Below are 22,607 nucleotides of genomic sequence, written 5' to 3' on the forward strand. Positions count from 1 at the left end.
GTAACATATAATATATGCAAAAAAAATGGAGAAAATTCTAAAAGATATATTAATATATTTCATTGAAAGTAATGGTTATGTGCCACATCATCAGGAATCATTCAGAAAAGGAACAAATACCATGGATCCTTTGTGTGTGTAGTGTAGTGGCCATCTTTTTGACATATAAAAGATAAACGACATGATGTGGAAGGAGGGATTCTTGCATTTGGAATAAGGGGGCAGATGACTACTGCTATTCAGACTCTACTATACACCGTCAGTCCAGCAGGTGGCGCTAATGCACCAAAACATTGTTTGACAACCGACAAAAAAAAAACTCTAAGAAGAAGAAAAATCGTGTGATTTGTTTTTGTTTTTCATATGCGAAAATGTGATTAATTTCTAACGTAATGCTTGCTTAAAATAAATCTGGTAATGGCTGAATTGCCCGAACGACGACAAGGGAAACCAGCCTTCTGCTAATGGTGAGCTTTAGTGCCTTTATTTTATTATCACAGCTGACAGAAACTCCTGTCAAGGTTAGCATTAAGGTTAGCGATGCAGAAACCTGCTAGCGTGGCTTGTCATTAACATAAAGGTCTTCTGTCAGATTGATAGTGAAGTAAGCATGTTGTATAACTGTTTAAAATAAAGCTGTCCTGCGGTGTAAAAAAAAAAAAAAAAAGCGCTATACAAACTTTACCATTTACAGTTTTATTCATTTAATATTGGCAGATGTGTCATGAAAAAAGAACTGAAAGTGGCTTTTGTGAATCCGTGATTTCTCCTTCCCTCTCTCCAAACTCAGCCGACACCTTTCCCAGGTTTCCTTGTACCAGAGGAGCAGAGGTCAAGATGCTGCTCAAGATGCCCCAGAAGCTGCTGAAGACAGCACACTACATCGAGCTGGGCAGCTACCAGCACTGGCCTGTGTTGATACCCCAGAGGATAAGACTGTACACCTACGAGCAAATCCCCCTCTTTCTCAAAGAAAACCCCTACATCACTGACGGCTACAGGGCTCACCTGCCATCCAAACTCTGCCTGAGGAGGTAGGAGTCATTCAGAAGCTTGTTTCTATTTCTACTTGTATTTAAAGCTCTGGTTTGTGATTAATTGTTAAAGATGTATGTCGTGGCAATCTGAACAACAAAAAAGTGCCACAGGAGGGAATTTTAAGTCATTTCCAACTCATGGTGGGTAAAAAAAAAAAAGGGAATTCCCACCGTTGATTATGTTTGCAGTATTTATTTATCAGCAATCTTAAGAACACGAGTGTAGGCCTATTCTGCGTCAGACGAAACTAGCTCATAACAATAGATAAAGTCTAAACGCACCAGACAACATCTTCACACACCGATGGTTAGGGGGGGAAAAACTGTGTGGCTTCCACTAATTCCCTATCCTCAGTCACCTGTGTCTCCCCTTTCTACCTACCTGTAATTGCCAACTATGCCCAGGTGCGCAGGTGACGTTTTTGCAGCAGAAAACGTACACACACACACACACACACACCACAACACACACGAAATTGGCGACAACAATGTAGATCTTGATGTTTATGCAAATGTCCAGCATTTTATACTGCATATGTTAGTGTGACTTGTTTTTTTTTTTTTTTTGCTGTTTCAGTATTTTTATTCTGTCCAATGAGACTGTGAATATCTGGAGTCACCTTCTGGGGTTCCTGCTCTTCTTCTCTCTGGGGGTCAACGACCTCTCGTCAGTATTGCCTGCCTCTGGAGCGAAAAGAGAGGACTACGTCATCTACGCTATAGGACTGTTCTGCTTTCAGGTAAAACTGGTTTTACCGGATGAGCTCAAATTTTGGTCTCATGAAAAAAAAGTTAATGACATCAAAAAAAAAAAAAAAAGTTCTGTATCTCCATCAGTACCTTGTTTTTTTTTTTTTTTTTATTGTGTTAAGACATAAAACAGAATCTGAATGCAAGCATTCTTGCTCACATGAAAGAAAGACCATCAGGAGGTGTGTATTTCTGTGATTTTAAAAACGTCCCTATGACTGTCATTTTCTTTTCTGTTTTTACTGCTGCTTTAAGAATAAGTTATCTACATCCTTAAAAGCAGAATATTTCAACTGTTTATTAGTAATAATACATAATGTTTTCTATTACACAATGTGCTTTGTGGCTTGACAAACATGTTCATGCGGGTTCACGTTTCCTGCCACAGGTTCAATCAGGTCACTTCTAACCAACAAGGTGTGTAAGCTGCTGATACAGGGAGTGTCATAGTGTGTTGTGTTTAAAGACCTACAGTAGTAATAATACTGAAGTGCAGAGTCCCTGTTGACAGCTACTATATGTTAAGATAGTGGTTATTAGTGTTAGCTGTGTACCTTTTGTGTTGTACATTGTGTTGTACTGATAATGGGATTAGACATCGTAAATTTACAAGTCAGATTGCTTCACTCTTACATCAAGTGTGCAGTGTAGCACATATTCCCCTCCCACCCTTTTCCAAAACTCTTATCCATAGAAGTGCAAGTTATAAGTATCAGAACAGACCTTAAAAAAAATAGTTGCAATGATATTAGAATTAGGTTGTGGATTTAAAGATGAAGAAGGTAAATTAAAAGTTCTTACAACCAACAATGACATCCATAGAAAAAAAACCTCTTTTATTATAAATTAATTTGAGCTGAGAGTATAAAACACAATCTAAAAACACCTTCCATTATGTAATGATTCTGTCTGTGTGTGTGTGTGTTTATCCCAGGTGTGTATGTTATGTTCTGTGGGGTATCACCTGTTCGCCTGCCATCGATCAGAGAAGACGAGCCGTCGCTGGCTGGCATTAGACTACGCGGGCATTTCTGTTGGCATCCTGGGCTGTTATGTACATATGTTTCTACTGCAATGCTGTGAGTTAAAAACACAACTGATTTATCTGATCCCAGCTTTCCACCATTTGATTCAACTTTCTCAAGATGTCATACAAATAAATGTACAGGTGCTCCAGTTCTAATCGGATCATTTCTGTGTTGCTTTCTCTCCCATCTGGCAGTTTTGGCGACAGGTGTACCTGTTGACGGTGTTGTCCCTGATCCTGGCCGTCTTCTGTGCACAGATCCACCCTCGTTACCTCAGCAACGACTGGCGAAGGATACGGATGACAATCTTTTGCTGTGTGGCTGGAATAAGTGTGATCCCTGCATGCCATTGGGTTTGGCTCAATGGAGGATTATCGACTGATGTTGTACAGGTCAGGAAATACATTCCTATAAGACGGAAGGAGAGAGAAGGAAAGTGAGAGTAATTTCAGGCCCCTGAAATCTTCCTGAGTTGGTTTTTCACTCATGTCCGTAGCCCTGTCGGATGGGAGGGATTGTGCTTGGATGGGGGGGGGGGGGTCTCAGGAGGCGTAGTCTACACAATATCAATAGAAGATTGGAAAAGAACAAACTAGAGAACAGAAAACATAAGAAAGCAGTTTCATTACGTGCATGGGGACACCAGTCGTGTGTAATCAGTCTATAGATATAAACATCACGACCCCCTTGATCACTGTGAATATCTCCTGCATTCTCACATCCGCTCTGCCAAACTTCCTGTAGGAGGCTAGCATGAAACACTCCGGGTGAAGTTTGAGTTAAAAGTTTGGCTGCTTGTGTTCACACACGTGTCTCACCCAGTAAACTCCAGGAAGATTTCAGGAGTGTAAAAGCATCAATATTGACTATTTTCAGCTAAAGAGAAGAAGTGTCCCTCAGTGGTGGCAACCTTTATTTGTACTTCAACCTAATGCTTTAACTTTCGATCATTCCAAGGTAGAAGTTTTACACTTGAGTCTCAGCACGTTTGTCTCCTGACTGAATGATGTTTAGTCCCACAAACTCTGTTATTGTTCTACATGCAGCTGTTCCTGCCTCGTGTGATTGTGATGTATCTGATAGCTGGATCTGCCTTCCTGTTCTATGTCACCAAGATTCCTGAGCGCTACTTCCCCGGTTAGTCCTTTTCCTCTGTCCCTGTCATGTGCCATGGTCGGATGTGAGAGCTGTAGGGTTAAAGCTGCAGCAACATTCTGTCAACTAAAAATCTGTGAATTACATTTCTGTTCTGCAAAAATTTAGATTTAGTCTTGTTGTTAGCTCAGGTCAGCTTAGCTCCAGTTCAAGACTTAAGACATGATTACACATACATGTATGTATTCAGGAAAAAATGAAATAACTGCATCAGTGATCTAGTCTAAACAGAGTTTTGATGAAGAAGTAAGTTAAAATCTATGCATACAAATAATGTAGCTATGTAATTACATCAAAACAATGTAACCGTAAGCCTTAAAATCAGAACTTCTGAAGTCTGTTTTTGAGAATTTTATTGGTTATTTTGGGGGGAGAGTAAATGTCAGCGTTATTATTGTTGAGAAAAACTAGAGATGATAAAACATTTTTTTTTTTTTTTTTTTTTAAGATTTATTTTTGGGCTTTTTATGCCTTTATTTGAGAGATAGGACAGTGGATAGAATCAGAAATGGGGGAGAGAGAGAGAGAGAGAGACTGGGGAATGACGTGCAGAAAAGGAGCCACAGGTCGGATTTGAATCTGGGCCGTCCGCTTGGAAGACTACGCGCGCACTAACCACTGCGCCACCAGAGCCCCGATAAAACATAATATTATATGTAAGAAGATGATGTACGTCACTTTGGATAAAAGCGTCTGCTAAGTGAATTGTAACATCTTTTCCAGTGCATTTGAGGGATCAGCACAATAAATGTATATCTATAGCTACAGATCAATTATAGATCTAAGAAAGATATCGGCCTGTATATCCATATTGATTTTTTTTTCTCTCCCAATATCGGTATCGTCCCAAAATATCTCCTATCAGTCGGGTTCTAATGAAAAACAAACATTACTTACACTAATTCGACCACTTTTTTCTTTCCTCCTCTAGGCCAGCTGAACTATCTGGGTGCCAGCCACCAGGTGTGGCACATTCTGGTGGTGTTGATGTTTTACTGGTGGCATCAGACAGCTGTACACATCATGCAGTTCAGGCACAGCCAGGCCTGTCCGGTCCAGACCGGCAGCAACTAAGTGAAAATGATCAAACAGAGTAATGGGAAGGCAATCATTTGGAGGCTAATACATGTAAGTGGACATCAATTAAATCACTATGTTAATATTTAAATACACTTTTTATCAGTTAGCTGCTGGGGAGAAGTGTCTACCTAATGGTTTTAAACCACTAACTGTGATGATGTAGATCAGTAGCTACTATCTTCAACCAGCTGACGGTTACCTCTTGGCTGCTTGACCAGCACTCACCCTGGCCAGCTGTTATAGGCCAGTATCTTTTCTAAGTCAGCTAAGAGTGGCTGAAAGCTTCTGTAAATCTCATATTCTCTAAACATAAGATTCAGGGGATAAAGATCTGCTAAATGAAAGCCCATGGTGTATCTAAAATCAACTGTGAAACTCTCAATATTGCACCATAACTTACTATTATGAACAATGCATGAAAAAGGAGTTTGTTTGTATTAACCGACCAAGGTTTGTTGTTTTTAAATGGTGATTATGTTATCTCATCATGGTTTGTTTAGATTGTCATTTTATGTACACAAGTATTGAAAAAATTTTATGAATTATTTTGAATCCAACATAATAACCTGTGTGACCGATTACTTTTTCTTTGCGATTTTGTTTCCTCCCGAAGCTAACACAAGATTAGATTGTATACATGACGGTGGAAACCACAGAACAAAGACATTCAACCCTCAGACACTGTAAACTGTCCGTCTGAGTGACACACAAAGTCTCAATGACTTCTTTAATTCAAACTACCGAACAAATAGTCAAAGATTTTTTAAAATATATTTTACAGGGACAGTGCATATTATAATATACATTTCTGTAAATATGTCAGAGTTAGCCAAAAGGCTAATTTTCTTCCGTTGTCCCTGCCCAGGTTTTATAAAAAGATCAATCGGCGATCAATCTGCCTTAAATACTATAGTGTTATAAATAAACGGGGGTCTCAGATTACGGCTCCAGTGCATAGTAGCTGTGCTGTGGGTGTCCTTTTGTGTCTTTGCCACAAATGAGTTGTCAGTGTGAAGAAAAAAAACAACAATCTTACAATGACAGATTCCAGTGGCCAAATCCATTATGTCTGGGTCAGCACCTTGGCTATAATTGTCATAATAAGCCTATTCATTTAGACTTAGTCAACAGAACTGAACACATCATGAGACAGGTGATTTAAAAAAAGCCTGACTCGTCCACTTTGGACTAATCTTATTGTTCTCTACTCCCCACACATCAGCCTCCTGACGTCATGGTACATGACTGTCGCTCTCACTTAGAGCAACACAATCTGAGTATTCTGCATTTCTCTGATGCAGCTTTCAGAAGAGAAGAAATGCAAACATTAATCTCTAGCAGAGGTTTATTATGATATAATACAATTCTGAAATAAGTTCTAAAGTACTAATTCCAATTTGCCTTTTAAAGAACCATCCCACAATGTTGTGTTTATAGTAGTTTATTTTTTAATCTAAAGGGGGAAAAAATGACCCTTACTGATCTGCACTTGACAGAGATGTATGTCACAACTTTGAAACTATGGTGATAAATGAATTTGGCTTTTTTGAGCTTAGAGAATTAAGAATGACATGATCTGCTTATTAGAAAGAGGGTGAACAAACCCTATCTTCATGGCTGGATATGCTTGGGTGGAAGGGAAAATGGAATTAGAATTGAGTTGGTTTTGATAGGCGGTAGTATTTGGGTTTGGGGACAGTCGCATGCCATGTGAGCAATACGTTTTTCTTCAGTTATCTGCTGAACGGGTTTTAAAGTCTGCTGTAGTTGTACAGCTTTCTTTTTAGGCAATTCTGTTTATAATTTTACAATTTCTGTTTGCACTTGATTTGCCTTACATCTCAGAGTATTTTTGATGTTTACACACTTACTGTTACAATCAGTTTTTGGTCAGGATACAAACATACTCCATAAAAAAAAGATACATGATTGATATCATCTTTGCTCTTTTTTTCCACAAGGCCAGTATGGTATATTTGTAGCACATTTAATGTTTGAAAAAAAAAAAGAAAAAAGAATTTGAGTTGAGATGACTAACTGCGACATCCTGCAGAGCTGTGACAAGCTCTCATGAGGTGTGGAATGAGATGACTTAATTCTGCCTTTTTTTTTAAGTGTTTTTGTCATTGAACAAAAAACTTGACCCTTTGAGTATCATGACCTGCTTGTTGTTTTTCTGGAATGATCTCTTGAATGTTTTATCCCGTGTATGTGTGTTTTTCTTGAATATCATTTATACCATGAAACACAGGCACTGACAAGATTTGAAATATTTATTTCAGTCCCTATGTGGAAATATATTTTTAAACCTTTTGAATGAATAAAGAATGCTGGAGAGTACGTTTTCCCGGAGGCTTTGTTTTTTGATAGCACAGAACTACACAAGATTTGTTTTAATACAAAATTATTATAGTGTTCAGAACACATTTAGTATAAAAAATAAAAAGTAGCAGAGAATGAACAAAATCATTTAGATTTGCTTTACCCAATCCATAATGATGTTATTTTCATTCCTGAAAAAGCATCATCTGCTGGTTTCTGATGTTTACGTTTAAAACAGTAGAGGGCAGCATTGATCCAGAAGTTGCACATTTACACAAAGTTTTATGTGTTGATTTTCATAGAAAATGCAGATCAGCGTATTCTATATTTCATTTAAAAATGTCATGTTTATCTGTATAGGGACAAGTATGGAGTAAGTAAACTGTTGCCACACACCAGAGCATTTATAGCCTGAGCTAATTTGCATTGCCTGTCCCTAGATGGGCCTTTAAAATACATAAAACTCAACAATGGATGCACATAAAACAGAACCAAACAACAGACAGAACAGTTCAGGATACAAAATATCATACAATAAAATAAACAGGAGGAACAAGATCATACATGACCCAAAGACCGAGTCCTCTTTGGACATATCACACTGAACAAACTTTTGACTTCTCAAACAGGATCCATGTTTATGGACACATTTGACCTATCCATCCATCTATCCATCCATTAACCTCTATAGAGGTTAATGTTAAAAAGTATCTCACACTAGAGGGATTTCTGTTAACCCAGTGTCAAATGATTCACAATGTTTTAGTAAATTAACACTTAACATTGTCTGATAAAGGCTGTAGAATAAGTCAATGTTAGATTTGTTGTGTTATACAACACAAAAGGGCAAAAAAGTAGAGGAGAAAGTGGCCGTTTTCAGTATAGCTGTTTAGAACGATCTTTTTTTCAACATGGCGTCACATGATGTAGCATGGGGGACTCGCGTTCTCTGACTCTGCTTTGATCCAGAGTGGTAGTGGGTGAGAGCGGGAGTTTCGGGTCGTGTTTATTGTGTTTCTTCCATTGTATCACATTTAATTTGACCAATCATTAAAATGGTTAAATATTGTTTAAATAATGTTTCCCTAATAGGAAGAAACGTTGAGTTGGCTTACGTGCCTGGATTCTCTTTGTGCAGTTGAAGAGACAGGACTTTATTTCTGCATCTGTGATCTGTCACAAAAAAACGCGGTCGTCGGTGGTGCTCATTTTCGGTAGAAAGATTATGTTCCTGGCGATATGATGGAGTTCAGGATGGGATACCGAAGCCGGGACCGGGTGAGACTGATGGCGGGTGCGGTCCCGTCAATACAGGCAACTGCAGGTTCACCGGCAGCAGCGGCAGCTAGCCTGGCTCCCGGAAGAAGGCAGAAGTAAACAAAGATCTGTCAGAGATTCAACCCGACGGAAACGTGAGCTGAGCACCGCAAGTATTGGGTTTTGTTTTCTGACTCCAGATTAGTGGATAAACTGATTTCAATAGGTAGAATAACGTTTGTTTAATACATAATTATTAATAATATCATCGACGCCTTCAAGCTAGCGGTGACATAGCATCAGGGACACGGGAAGAAGCTAGCCTAGGGGTGCTAAGGGTGCTGCAGCACCCTCTGACATCAGGGACACATGATATCATCAGCTATAAGAACTTTAAAACTACAGTTAATCCTGTTACATGTGACGTGTGGATGTAGTTTACATTACACCGGTATGTGTAATTATTGTTTTTGTCTGTAACTAAAACAGTCTGGACCTTGTTAATTATAGGCGAGAGAGAGAGCGAGCGAGCGAGCGCTATACGAGCTATACGTCACTGATTTAAAGTTACATGCCATCTGAACACGCGGGGACTTTTTTTACTCAACATGTCATGGGTCCAAAACCTGCTCACAATGTTTGTCTCAGAGGCCTGAAATATGGTTTGAATCTTCTGTCCGACTTTGTTATTCGGAGTTCCTCAAGTGTCTTCATCATTTTTACAAACAAGATGAAAGGTTTTTCTTTCCCTCAATCTGCCGTTGACCTCCTGTGTGAGAGAAATGCTGACATCCAGAGTAACTCAATATTATGTTGGAGAATGACACACCATCACTGAATGACCTCCTGCACTAATGAATGTTTGTGTAAAGGAGAAATGAGAAATGTGCTGATCTTACTGTTAGAAATGACTTTAATTTGACTCGGTTTAGAAGACACTTTAATCATGTTTTTGACTGAATAGCAGAATATTTGAGTGACGATCCTTTTGGCTACAAAAACAGGATTTAAGTATTTGACTCATCTGGAACCTTTCAGCACCTGTGCAAGATTTGAGATTACTAACATAAAGGAAATGTTAAAGCAATAGTTTGACATTTTGAGAAAAGAACTGAATCGCTTTCTCACCAAAGTTAGATGACAAGATCAACACCACATCTCAAGGGCAGCCATCGGCTTACTCAGCATAAACATGGAAACATAAGGGGAACAGCTAGCCTTGTTATGTCCAAAGGTAACACAATATGAAAACCAAATTATAATCATGTTTCGTCTGTAAGCATCACACCTGTCTTATATACAGTATAAACTAAAGCACAAACATTTATTAAATCCTTAAAGCAGATTAGGATTTCCTTAAGGATGCTTTCTTTTAACATTATTATAAATTGCAATCATAATTCTAACTAAATATTATAATTCAATTCATTTGATCCATTATAACAGTTATTTAAGAAACCCTTGTATTTATAATACAAGGGTTGGTTGGTTTGTGACAAAAGGTTTTAGAAGTCGATGCTTTAATGTGGGACAAAATGTGTCACCATAGTGATGATAACATATGCTGTGGTTTCTTCATAGATGTGTACACAGCAAAGGTATCCAAAGAAAAATGGAAATCCTCAAATAGATTCAAATGACTCGCTGTACTGTTGAGACATTCAATAAAGGACGGCTGTGGCTCAGTTGGTAGAGTTCGTTGGATCCCCAGCTCCTGCAGCTACGTGTCTGATGAGTCAAGACATTTGACCCTGATTTGCTCCCGCTGCTTCAACGGTGGCGTAGGAGTGTGTATGAATGGGATTAGTTACTTTTGATGGTCACTTTACATAACAGCCTCTACCATCAGTGTGTGGATGGGTAGGTGTGACATGCAGAGTAAAAATGCTTTGAGTAGTCTGAAGACTTGAAAAGTCCATTTATCATTTATCCTAAGACTTTTATCCTTTAAAGCTCTTACTAGTTGTTCCTGCTTTGACTTGTTTATATGCTAATGCTATTTAATAACGGCTTGCTCCTATTTGTTGTTTTAAATACTCATGTCATGTTTCTTAATGTTTGCTTTCCATTGCTTTTAATACTATATATAATATTTTCTTCATTTCAACCTTTCCTCGCTATTTTTTTTATTATATATACTTTATCCTGTATCACTTAAAGATTTGTTTCATATGAACAAATACATGTATTATTATTATTATTATTATTGTAGGAGTAGTATTATATATTTCTTCAGCTGGCAAACCAGTCAAATCTGGATATTCCCTTTAAATTCAAACCATGATAAAAAATAAAGTTACAGACACAATGATCAATAATTACAGTCTTCGTTAAAAACTTGACAGTTTAATTAAATCACTGAGGTTCAAGGCAGTGTTTTTATATGGTAGTTGAATGTCAACACGATGTCAAAATGAAGTTAAACAGACCTTTAGAAAACATATGATTCACATCCACAATCTGGGTTAAATTAAGACGAGTAAAAACATGTATGAAAATACAAAAAGATCATTTTGAAATGAATAAGATTGGTTACATCTTGTCTTTTGACACAACCATATAAAAAAAGACATAAAAAAAGCTAATTTTTAAGTACAACTTCTCTTTAAGTAAGACTACTAGTTATAAATGTTCATTATTTAAATTTTCTACCTGAAGCATAACAAAAAAAGACAAATACACTACAAAACCTTTGATTTATAAGAACCAAACCTGCTCTCAATATGCAAATAACATACAGTTTGAACAAAGAGTGGAAGTGAAGTGAGTGGATTATATATGTGGCATCACCTGCTGCCATCAGTTTACACAAAAAATACATTTCAGAGCACCATATGATGAGTTTGTCACATCCAGCACATGGACACCTTCAGAACACCGAGAGCTGCCCTTGTTAAGTCAACAGGGAACAGGACACGAGTAGGCCTACAGAACGTTAGGATAGACTGGAATCAAGACTGTCTCTGCGCATGAGTCTGAAAAAGGGCTCAGACCTTGATCATCATGAAAAGCTTCTTTTACCACCACAAGAGTTTGTCTTATCCAAGTTAGACAGAGTTCAACTTGCTTCTTAGAAATAATATTGTGGTACAAGTTAATAGGCGGCACCTCAGATTGTAGGCCTACCGCTGAGGGTGGCATTTCTTTTTGCTCCTAGAAAAGAGCCATTAAAGACTTTGGCCCTGCTTCAAGTGGTAAAGAAGTTAAAACAGCTTCCATCACAATAGACCTCACTTTAAATATCTTTAAACATGTTTTCTGAGGGCTACACTGTGCTGCACTGGTTACAAATTAGGAGGCAATACCAAAGACTTCAACGACCAAATGACACACACAGTTAGCAAAAAAAGGTGCATCAAATGTGGTCTTATGCATCCAGCTTTTGAATAATATTTGTTTAATGCGTTTTGATGTTTTAGCTCTTCTGTTCCACCTGTCAGCTAGAACACTCCATCAGTGTTTACCTTTTCATGAATGCCACAACTAGATAGCAACTCTGTAATTGATAGCTGTAGCATAGCCTCTTCTTTACAGCCTTTGGGGACGCTCACCAGAGTGAGCAACCTGTTGTATGGCTGATCAGGGAACAAATGAACACACCATTGCTAGCTTTAGCAACAAGCTAATCCATGTTGGAAACACTGACATGATTAAAAAGCTGTAGAAGCTAACAAAAAGCTGCCTAACCAGGAAGTTTGAACTGGTATGAAAACACAACTCTTGGGGGTGTTTTAGAGGCACTATGTTGTTGAAGGGCATTCTCTTGTCGAGCTATCAGATATCCAGCAAAATGTTTGCTTAGTTCTCCTAGTTGTCAATCATAAGGCACCAGTTTACAAATGTTTTATGTAAAAATAAAAACTGTAAATTTATGGAATACTATGGAATCATCAGAATGCTCGTTAGGCAGATAATGTGTGTCTGATCTATTTTGGGTACTTTATGATTCAAAGCATCATTATCATCATCATTATTTCTGCACATTTAGATTCACATGGGAAAGGTGATGGAGAAATGGAATACACCTCTATATTTTATCTGTTCCCTTTTATCGTCCAGGTCCTCTACACTACAGAATCGCCTGACCTGCTTTCTGCTGCTGCAAACGTTCTGTTTGCATGAAGGACTGCAGCGTGAACCGTATGAAATAGTAGGCTGCTCATATCTTCGTCATTGTTCCCGAAAAACTGTCCTTTCTGCAAGGTATCAATGACTGAAGTGTTACAGTTTGCCAGGATTACACTGACCCTGATCTCTTGATATTCCTTGACGAGCGTTTTAAAGGTAGCCATGCCTGAAGAGTCTATAAAGGGAATGGCAGAGCAGTCTAAAACTATTGTGTGGAAATCAAGCTCTCTTTCGACGAGTCCAATCATGACCTCCCCGTTGTTTTTTTCACCATTTGCTTTGGCCTGCTTCAAGGACATGTCTTTAGCCTTCTTCTCTGCCTTTTTCCTCTTAGTCATCTCCAAGAAAGGTTCAACCCCGACAGCTCTGTAGAGGGATTTGAGGAATGACTCCTTGTTGGCATAGTACAGTGGAGCCTGGAAGCGGAAGACTTGAACCCGAGGTGGGGGCAGGAGGTTCTTGTACTCTTCCATGTCCTCATAAAGATCAGTGTCATTGACCTGGCCGAGGAGAGAGACCTGATGCCAGACACCAGAAAAGAATGTATGTGAATACTTCAATTTTCAATACTTTTCACAGTCTGGAATTTTTCTCAAATGTATCAGCGTTCATATAACCTTAGGTCCATAACTCACCTCAGGATTCTGGGTCTTATAGATGACACAGATCATTGCAAAAACTACTCCAAATAGGAGACCCATCTCCACACTGATCAGAGCTGTGGTTGACATGGTAACCAGCCAAACAACGGCGTCGTTCCGGCTGGCCCGCCATTTAGATGGGACATCCCTAAACTTCCTCAGTGCCCCCCGGAGGCTGACAATTATAATACAGGCAAGAACACACTTCTGGAGAGAGTAGAAGAAAGGTGCAAAGAAGAGGAGGACAAGAAGGACGACCAGGGCGCTGATCAAACTGGATACCTGATGGAGGAGGTAAGAAATAGAGAGACAAAGAGGGGGACAGAACATATTAATGAACATATCCCACAAAGGTAAGATAAACATTGGGTTCTACACTTGCCTCAGGACACACTTCTAGAAACTACTTGCCTTTGCAAGTGCAATCCCAGGGATATCCATTTTTGTTGTCATTGTGCAAGTCACTATTTAATTCATCCTTATTAAGCAATTAAGGGAAATGTCTTTAGAACACTTTTTCCAGATCTTTCAAGTTTTGTACAGATTTGTGAACACATATTAACTTTATAATAAACCGGATTAACAAGATTAACAAAGTGAATTAACAAAAATGAATCTAAAAAAAAAGAAGTCTGCCTAAAAGGAAGAATACCAACTGTTTGAAATCTCAAAAAAAAAAAAATCTGACCAATGATCCAAAGATGTATTCGGGCGTTTTTAAAAGTATGATTTGTACCTGTGTCTGGCAGCCTGTTGAGTCCTTCACCATAGTTTTTGCCAGTGCTGCACTGGTGGTGAAACAATGGAAGAAGGAGGGGATGATGTTACAGAAGCCTATAGCCAGCATCTCCTGGTTGGGACGAACTGTGTAGCCATTTTTTTTGGCAAACATTTCAGACAGCGACACTGTGAAGGCGAAACTACAAAACAAAATTAAATAGGTTAACAAACAGAGGCTTTGAATACATTTGTAAATAGATTTCTACCCTTTAATCGCTTTGCATGATAGAATACTCAAACAAAAGTGTCAATAAAATGGCATTTTTGTTTCCAATGTGTTTGCTATTTGAGGAACAAGAATTATTTTCTATCGCTTAAGGTTTTAAAATTAAGACTCACTTGTTGTCTTTACTATCTTTCTAGAATGAAGTATATAAATGCTGCCTGAAGATTGGTTACATCATTCAAACAAGCCACTTTTATAGAGTAAAAATTATGAAGGGGAAATGTCAGTAGAAATCCCTGCTATATGGATATTCACCAAATAAATCAACAACCTAGATAAGAGACCAATGTTCTTGAAGAGCAAATGTTTTGTTGGAGTTGTTAGGCATTACCTGATGACAGCTAGAGGAATGGCATCCAGTGCCACTCGTGGCATCAAGCTAAAGCTGGGCACCTGGGGAGGACTGAACCCAGTTGGGATGTGACCAGAAACACTGGAGCTGTACCGACTGTTCAGCTCCCCAAAATGACTAGCCAGTGTAGCTCCTGCCACTACTACCAGCTCAGTTGGCAGGGGGATCTTTAGACGATTCTTGTAGCGCTCCTGGATTTCTTTAGCTGCCACTATGATATAAAACAAATCATAGTGTTAATCTACATTAGACTATTAAAAATTGAATTCAGTATATTCTCAAAACCATCACAGAACAATTGAAATCACAGGAAAACCAGATTTTAGCTAAATTTCATAAAAAAAATATCTTACATTTCAAGGAAATGTGTTCGATATAGCAGAAGCAGGTAAAGCAATTTATAAGCAGTAATGGTTCAATGGATTAGGAATATGTAAAATAGAGATCTTTACCTAATATAGATATACAGATGGCACTAGTGATGAGGTCACACAGGTTGGTCTTATGAATGTTAGCAAAGATGTTGATCCAGGTGACAACAACTGTGCCGTATCCCTGGTGACGGGGAATCTTTAGACCCAACAGGTACTTAGCCTGCACAGTCAGGATGGTGAAGGAGGCCCCCGTTGCGAAACCATCGAGCATAGGAGCTGAAAGGTATACAGAAACGAAGCCTAGCCGAAATACAGCCATCATGACCTGGTGAAGAGAACAGGAAGGAATCAAATGAAGGTGGTGTTAGAAGACAGAGTAGAATGAGAAAGAGAGTAATTTATCAAATTAGATATTCCAACTCAATTTACCACATTGATGGCTCTCTGATAATTTTCACAGTGAATTTGGCGATCCTCTGATCTTTTCTTATGTGCCAACATGAGGTTCCAGAATTTTGCTGAAATTTCTCAATAATTATTTGATGCAGTGCCATGGTTTTTGATAAAGACATATTCCCATAAGATAAATTGTATTTCTCATGTCTGTTGATGTTGTACCACCTTTAGCTTAAGACTTACTTTGTCCAATTCAGTTTTGCAACAATGTCCTGTGATTAATAATTACATGTCTACAACCTGTTGTTGCGCCTTGATCCGGATAAGGTAGCATTGATAACAATATTTTTTTGTTGTTGTTGAGGACTACAACTGGGAATTTATTTTGGATAGTTTGAAATCTTAAAACCAGTATAATTTTGGTTCTTTACAAACTTTCCGACTAGATGATAATAAAAAAATAAAAGAGCCTATACTGAAAAAAGTAGCTCTTCTGTGGATAAACATTTGGTAAGTCTTTTGGACCTTTGGTCAGAACACAACTGTTCCTTTACCTGGTAAATGCCAGCCAGGAATGTAAGTGCAGCAGCGATGCTGATGGCATAACACTCCTTCCCACACTGCACGCCAAACAGCTCCACACTGTGAAGATTACCGGCTGTAAGGTTAGTGCCAATTGTTGCATTATACATATCCAGACCAGACGCTTTGGAGTCTTCATTGAGATCAAAACCTGCCAGAACCAGCTCCTTATCCACCACCTGCAGGCAAGTAGAAATAGCAAAGATCACTTGAATAAAACCCAATACTTTAAGTATAACAGCTGTCAGGAATTAAATGGTCAATGAGCCTTATTTTTACAGTGATTATAAATGAAACGCTCAATCCATTGACTCATCAGACATGTAGCTGCTCAACCCATTTTTTATTTACATTCTAAAACAACAGAAGAAAAAGTATTTATGAGTAATTAAAGCCCAAAAGAAGACAAAGTGTTTTGAGAAATTTCAGTGAGGAACTAAAGTGTTTGATCATTGCTTGTCACTGGTCCATTACCTGTCCCACCATGAGGCTCATGAGGCTGAAGATCCCCACAGAGACATGTCTGGACGTGCCCATGAGGAAGTAGATGATGTTGGCATAAAAAGATGTGTACAATCCATAGATTGGCTCCACTCCTGCCAGCAAGCAATAGGCAATAGCCTGCGGTACCAAGATGATACCAACGATGAGCCCAGACATCGCATCGCCCCAGACATATTCCCTGAGCTTGTATTTAGGAAGCCAGCGCACCACAGGGAAGAACCCGGTCAGGGTGGATCTAACTCGGGGCACAGAGCAGGTTGCACTCTTCTTCAAATTGGATTTTAGGACTGCAACTGCAGGCTGTCGCTGGCGAACCTGGCGTTCCAGGAGAGGTTGTGGAGCCATTGATGTTTCTGCACCCTTGGTGACCTCCTCCATGATCTTATGGAGGTAGGAGTGTTAGCAAGGTGAGAAGAGGTGGATAACGTGGTCAGCTGAGCTCCTGATAGATCATCATTGAGGAAATATGAGGCAGAAAGGAAAGTAAATGAATAAGAAAAAAGTAAAAAAAAAAAAACAGGTCAGATGACTTCAGTCAAAAGACATTAACACAATTTCTTTAGGTTGTATAAAAGCAAACACAGATTTTTACATTCTTGTTGGGATTCCATGCCAGACCTTTTGACTGTTGCTTGGTGTAAAGCTGCCCGGTTTCAATGATGACATATATTCCTCATATATATTTTCAATTAAAATTTCATGAATCTGTGTTATTTTTAAAGGTGAAATACTTTCGCTTTTCTACTCTCATGTCAGTTCTTGACTTCTAAATGGGCTCTTTAAAAATACATGTACAAATCAAGATTCAATCTACTGTAATGACCTCCATAATCAGCTTCTTTCCTAGAGCACATGTTAGTGCAGTGTATAACAAAGCAGCAGTGTAGAGGGTTAACTATCTTCTCTGTACTAGTGTGGTCTGGTATGTGGATTGAGATTGAGCCAGTTAATGAATAGGCACTGAACCACAGAATGATTAACTGTATAACTTAGATAATCTATAACATTTGCTTAGCTATTTTTGCTTCAGCTAAACCTTCTTATCCGATGATGGTGTCTTCTGCTGAGAAAAAGCAAGATGGTGACAGTAAAATGGCAAACTTGAGGGTTATTAACTGCAGAAAACAAACTAATGGACCTGTGGCTGTGTCCATAGTCCATAAATTTCTATTAATATACTACCCAGACTGAAATGTGTCAGTTCCACTATTGGATGGATTGCATTGAAAACTGGTAAATTTATGTGACTTTTAGGGAATAAGAAGTTGTTTGCTAAACATTGCTGACATTCCCATGTGTAGTTTATTAGACAATGTTAGAATTCTAAAAAGCTCAATGGTTATAATGGGAAATTAGCTTTACACATCAACGTGATGAATGGATGATTGTCATTGTGTCAATGCTTCTTTTATTAGCATTTAGAGCTTTGATTAGCCTCACAGACACGCTACCATGGATGACATCTGAAAATGTGCTCTTTTTTCCCCATATTAGGGCTTTAACCACTTTTTATCTGTCCTTCAAGTGTGCTAGTTTTGAAACAACTATAACCACCTTTTTGTTCCAGTGTCAACTGACAAAACATAATACTAACCCGGACCCTTATTCTTTCTTACTCTGTTGTTAAAGTGACAATTTCTTAAACATTGCTTTATTATCTATCTTATATCAATGTCAGAATTGATTGACATGTTCTGTGATTTATATAGAAAGGTAGTAATGTATCCTCATTTAAGCATCATGAATGTAGCTTGTGACCACCAGCTTACAGAGAGCCTTTCTCATAAGATGAGTTTTTTTTACGGTAGCAGATGTGTCTCAGCTGAGATAATCATGTCTCAAAAACCATAAAACTCTCTAAATGATGTTTTATCAGCCTCTGTCATCACAGCAACAGTGGCATGTGCTTTGATTTATACTTCCTGTGGCAGGGATGGCAACTCCCATGTTCTGATAGGAGGAGAGGATAAAGAAAAAAAGGAAACATGTCGACAATCACTCCCGTCAGGAATGTTTAAGTTGAGGTCATCAATTTACAATTTACTTTGCAGGACAGAATTTGGCAAACCAAAGCAGTGCCCATGCAGTCTGAGTCGTAGAATCAGAACCTGACTTAGTCACTCTTAAGGACACAAGAGAAACATGTGTTGCCTTGAGGTACAAAATCTAAAGTAAATGAAACTCTTTACAAAAAGTAAAAGATTTCCAGTACACTTTTGTTTAACAGTCCTCCCCAACAGATCAAAGCTGCCTGTAAACAGGTTTTCTTTTAAGAACAGAAACTGAGACACCTGATTGACTGTCGAACATTACAGGAGTCACACTGAGGACCTTTTGCAACTGAAATGTTAAATCTACTTCCAAGTCAGTCTGAACAGCACTGAAAACAACCAAAGCCGTTCTGTAAAGCATTTCTAATCAATGTTCCACGCCCCTTAATCATGTGATATAAAAACACCCCACCAGTGCTTAGAAATGCCCTGAAAGCTGTCTTTGAGGGGTATGCTAGCTTTTGTTTATTTTTACATGTAAAATATAGCTGTATACTAGTGACTCCACACTTAAAACAGATCGGCCTTTATTTGCACCAAACTGCAGTGTGACATTTCTCTTTTGTGGGTAGAAATGAGAGTGGATGACAGTATGACTGTGATTGCCAATGTTTTTCAAGATAAGTGATATCTATCTGTGAACTGAATGATATCACAATATTCCAAAACCTGAATTATTGTCTATTTTACATCTTTTATTGAGCAACCCAGACTAAATAAAAACTTCATGGTTTTGCTGAGCCAGAGCTACTTACCCTTGCAAACTTTCACTTGTAAAAAACAATAATAAAGATTACTAAGAAAGCTAGATGTTCTTCGTCTTGACCCAAGAAAAATCTATAAAATTTGCACACGAGTCAGCAAAACCCTTCCCAACTCTAAGTTTGCATCACGGTGGTTTGGAGAAAAACCTTTTTAAAGTACGGAGATGATTGTCTACACCTCTGTGTTTAGCTGAAATTGCAAAGTCAAAAGACATCTTCAAATTGATTTGACATTCAAGAAAAATAATAAGGGCCACATGCAGGACTTGAAACAGTTATTGCAAACATCACTCTTGTGCTATACCTGACTAAAGAATGGATGAGGTGACTCATGTTGAAATGAACTCGTGTAGAAATACAAAGCGTTCTCTTGCTTTTAAAAGGTCAATTGGGAAATGGCTCAGGCAGGTCAACTGCTTTTACAAATCACAAACGCTTTTCAAAAAGCAGCAAAGGCATGATGTCCTTATCACAAAACTCTTTTTAAGGATCTAATCAAACTGAAAGTTAACCTCCTGACTGGACTTTAACAGCAGAGCACAGTAAGTTAATGCAAAGTAGAAACAACGCGTGAGAGAAGGTAAATTAATCATTAAAGAAAAAGCCCATGAAAATTGGAATGGATTTTTTATTTAGATGCTTTCCAGGTTGATGGCAGCACATCTTATCATTTATTGTACCTCTTAATGCCAATGAATAGAACACGCAGTGAGCCATGTGCAAAAACTCACCTGCAGAGTCACAGCCTCAGGAACCAACAAGACCACAAGTCTATGATGTTTCAGCTCTGTGGTGACTGTTCTAACCTCGTCTCATTCTCTGCAAATCTGCATCTTTCTCTCTCTCTCTATACACTGTCCGTCTTTCTCTCTCTCTGTCAGTTTCTGTTGTCATCCGAACAGTCACACAACAAATGTGATCGCTGCTGGATAGATATAAAGATAACAGCAGCCCTTTGCCCCCCTCAAGCTCTCGCCTATTGGCCTGTTAACTATTGGTTTGTTAACCCAGAGGGGGTGGGACCAGTCCTGTTTGTTTGTTAGTGTGTGTGCGCGCGTGTGTGTGTGTGTGTGTGCCCCTGTCTGAGCAGGAGGTATTCACAGTGTTTATCAAACCAGGACTTGGGATTGTGATTGCAATGTGAAAATGAGCACAGAGCAGACTTGTATGTCAGCATGTCACACTGTTTACTTTACACTAAATGAACCCTTTAGAAAGAGTGGATCACATCGCAAACATGAGATAAGCTGTACCTGAGGTGCAAGTAGCCACTGTTATCTGCACGACCTGTGTCAGAACCAAACTAAATTGGTTTTGAATACACAAATATCAGACATGAGAAAATAACCAAGTGGTTGAAAACAAAAACACACACACACACACACACACACACACACACACACACACACACACACACACACAGAAAATAATACATGGATGAAAGGTGTGGTAATGCTTTTGTTGATTTCAGTAATGTAGTAAACCCTATCCCTCATTGTATTTTAATTGTATAGGTTGCAAATTTGACCATGAAAGTTGAAATTAGGAGAAAAAAGTTGAAATGTCGAGAAAATTATGGAAACACAATTGTGAGAATAAGGTCCACATTTCAAGAAATTGTTTGTCAACTTCATTCTTGACAATTTGACATTTTTTTTCCTCAACATTCCAACTTTTTTCTGCACATTTCGACTCAATTCTCAAAATTGTATACTCAGAATCAGAATCAGCTTTATTGGCCATGCATGCTTACATACATAAGGAATTTGTCTTGGGTGAACTGAGCTCTCAATGTGCAAAAATAAGTAAACATTAAATACAAACATAAAATAAGTAAACACTGATATATACAAGGTGATAAGACAATAGTGCAGTGGTGAGTAGTGCTGAGCTGAACATGATAATAATTCTAACTTTATTCTCAACATTTCAACCTTTTTCTCTCGGTATTTAAACTTTTTTTCGACATTTTAAATAGTTTCATCGACATACCGACTTATTCTCAAAGTGTGTGATTAAAAAATATATTTCTCCTCAAATAATTTATTTGTCATGCCTCTCAGTAATCATCTTCGGTAGTTATTCATCTATCACTTTAGATCAATTTTAAATTAATGTTATGATATTTTCAAATCGTCACAAAAGTACTCCCAGGAGCCATGGCAGGTCTACGCCTTACATTTTGTCAGGTTTTCTTTTTCTTAAGTATGTATACCGTGTATATTGTCTGTCATCAACAAATTAATAGTCAACTTTATTTGTATAGCATGTTTAAAAACAACAACAACAACAACTAAAACTGCCTAATACTGGCAGTAAAAACTGTATTGTTAATAAAATTAGACTCTAGTCTAAGACTAGGTTTCTTATTTTTTATTAGATTCATTTCTTTGACAAAAGTGGGTCTGTGTGTGTGTGTGCTTGCATGTGTGTGGGTGTGTTAGGCTGTGTGCCTTACATACTATAATGAATGGCATCATTGTTAGTCTGACGACAGACATCTAACATCTAGTTCTTCTAATGAAGACAGTACATCTATGATAGGATTCATTTCAAACGCACAAATAAAACGTGAAAGAAGAGGGAGCTTTATTTGGGTCTTTGTGTTTTCACTTTTAATCCGATTCATCAGCAAGACCTGGAAACTGTGAAAAGCTGGAAAAACCCAGCTGTAAACAGTTGTAAGATGTTCAGAGTGTCAGCCTCACATGTCATCTTTGTTCCTCCCTAACTGTAAAGCAAAAATCTACTTTTAACTCAGCAGGATTACTGCACTGCCCCTTTAAATCCACCGGCAGCATCCATCTGGCTGCATGTCTGCTCCCTTGCATCCTCATTTTTGGACACATTTTGTTTGTTTTCCTGAGAAGAGACAATAGAGTGAGGGCGACTCACCCACAGAGAAGCAGCAGCTCGACAGTAAACAGGAGGCAGCTTTGGCCATACCTCCCTGTGTGGTTCCTCTGTATACACCATCAGTCTGCTCTATACTCTACTGTCCACTCCACTGCTCACTGTCTGCTTCTGTCTTCTTCCGGCTTCCTCTTGCAAAGCATGATGGGAGCAGCACCCCCCGTGTTGTTCCTGAATGCGGATTGGAACTGTGCAGAGGGGGAGGGGAGTCCAGAGGAGACAGATGGAGGGAGGGACTGTCGGCAGTAGATGGTGGTTACCATGGTG

General features: G+C 38.5%; 2 protein-coding genes across 3 annotated transcripts; one reads left to right on the forward strand and one right to left on the reverse strand.

Moving 5' to 3' along the window:
- The first annotated feature begins 304 nt into the window (after positions 1-304).
- Positions 305-7,390, forward strand: LOC109986327 (progestin and adipoQ receptor family member 3). The gene is given in 8 exon segments (XM_020636938.3): positions 305-467; positions 791-1,034; positions 1,615-1,777; positions 2,722-2,843; positions 2,845-2,866; positions 3,010-3,207; positions 3,862-3,952; positions 4,902-7,390. Coding segments are annotated over 7 exon segments (936 nt in total). The 5' UTR covers positions 305-467; positions 791-837; the 3' UTR covers positions 5,045-7,390.
- A 3,569-nt stretch (positions 7,391-10,959) lies between these two features.
- On the reverse strand, positions 10,960-22,475 carry slc26a1 (solute carrier family 26 member 1). 2 transcript variants are annotated; one of them, XM_065965779.1, is made up of 8 exons: positions 22,323-22,475; positions 16,583-17,054; positions 16,081-16,287; positions 15,209-15,455; positions 14,736-14,967; positions 14,135-14,318; positions 13,393-13,680; positions 10,960-13,275 (listed from the first exon to the last, which is right to left on the reverse strand). In XM_065965779.1, the coding sequence occupies exons 2-8, from the start codon at positions 16,988-16,990 to the stop codon at positions 12,694-12,696; spliced, it is 2,148 nt and encodes a 715-aa protein (XP_065821851.1). In that variant the 5' UTR covers positions 16,991-17,054; positions 22,323-22,475; the 3' UTR covers positions 10,960-12,693. The 2 variants fall into 2 exon arrangements, with proteins under 2 accessions (XP_065821851.1, XP_020492592.2); XM_020636936.3 differs by lacking the exon at positions 22,323-22,475 and adding an exon at positions 20,159-20,346.
- Between the last annotated feature and the right edge of the window lie 132 nt (positions 22,476-22,607).

This window comes from Labrus bergylta, chromosome 17 (genome assembly GCF_963930695.1).
Source record: "Labrus bergylta chromosome 17, fLabBer1.1, whole genome shotgun sequence".
In the NCBI taxonomy this organism is placed as follows: Eukaryota; Metazoa; Chordata; class Actinopteri; order Labriformes; family Labridae; genus Labrus; species Labrus bergylta.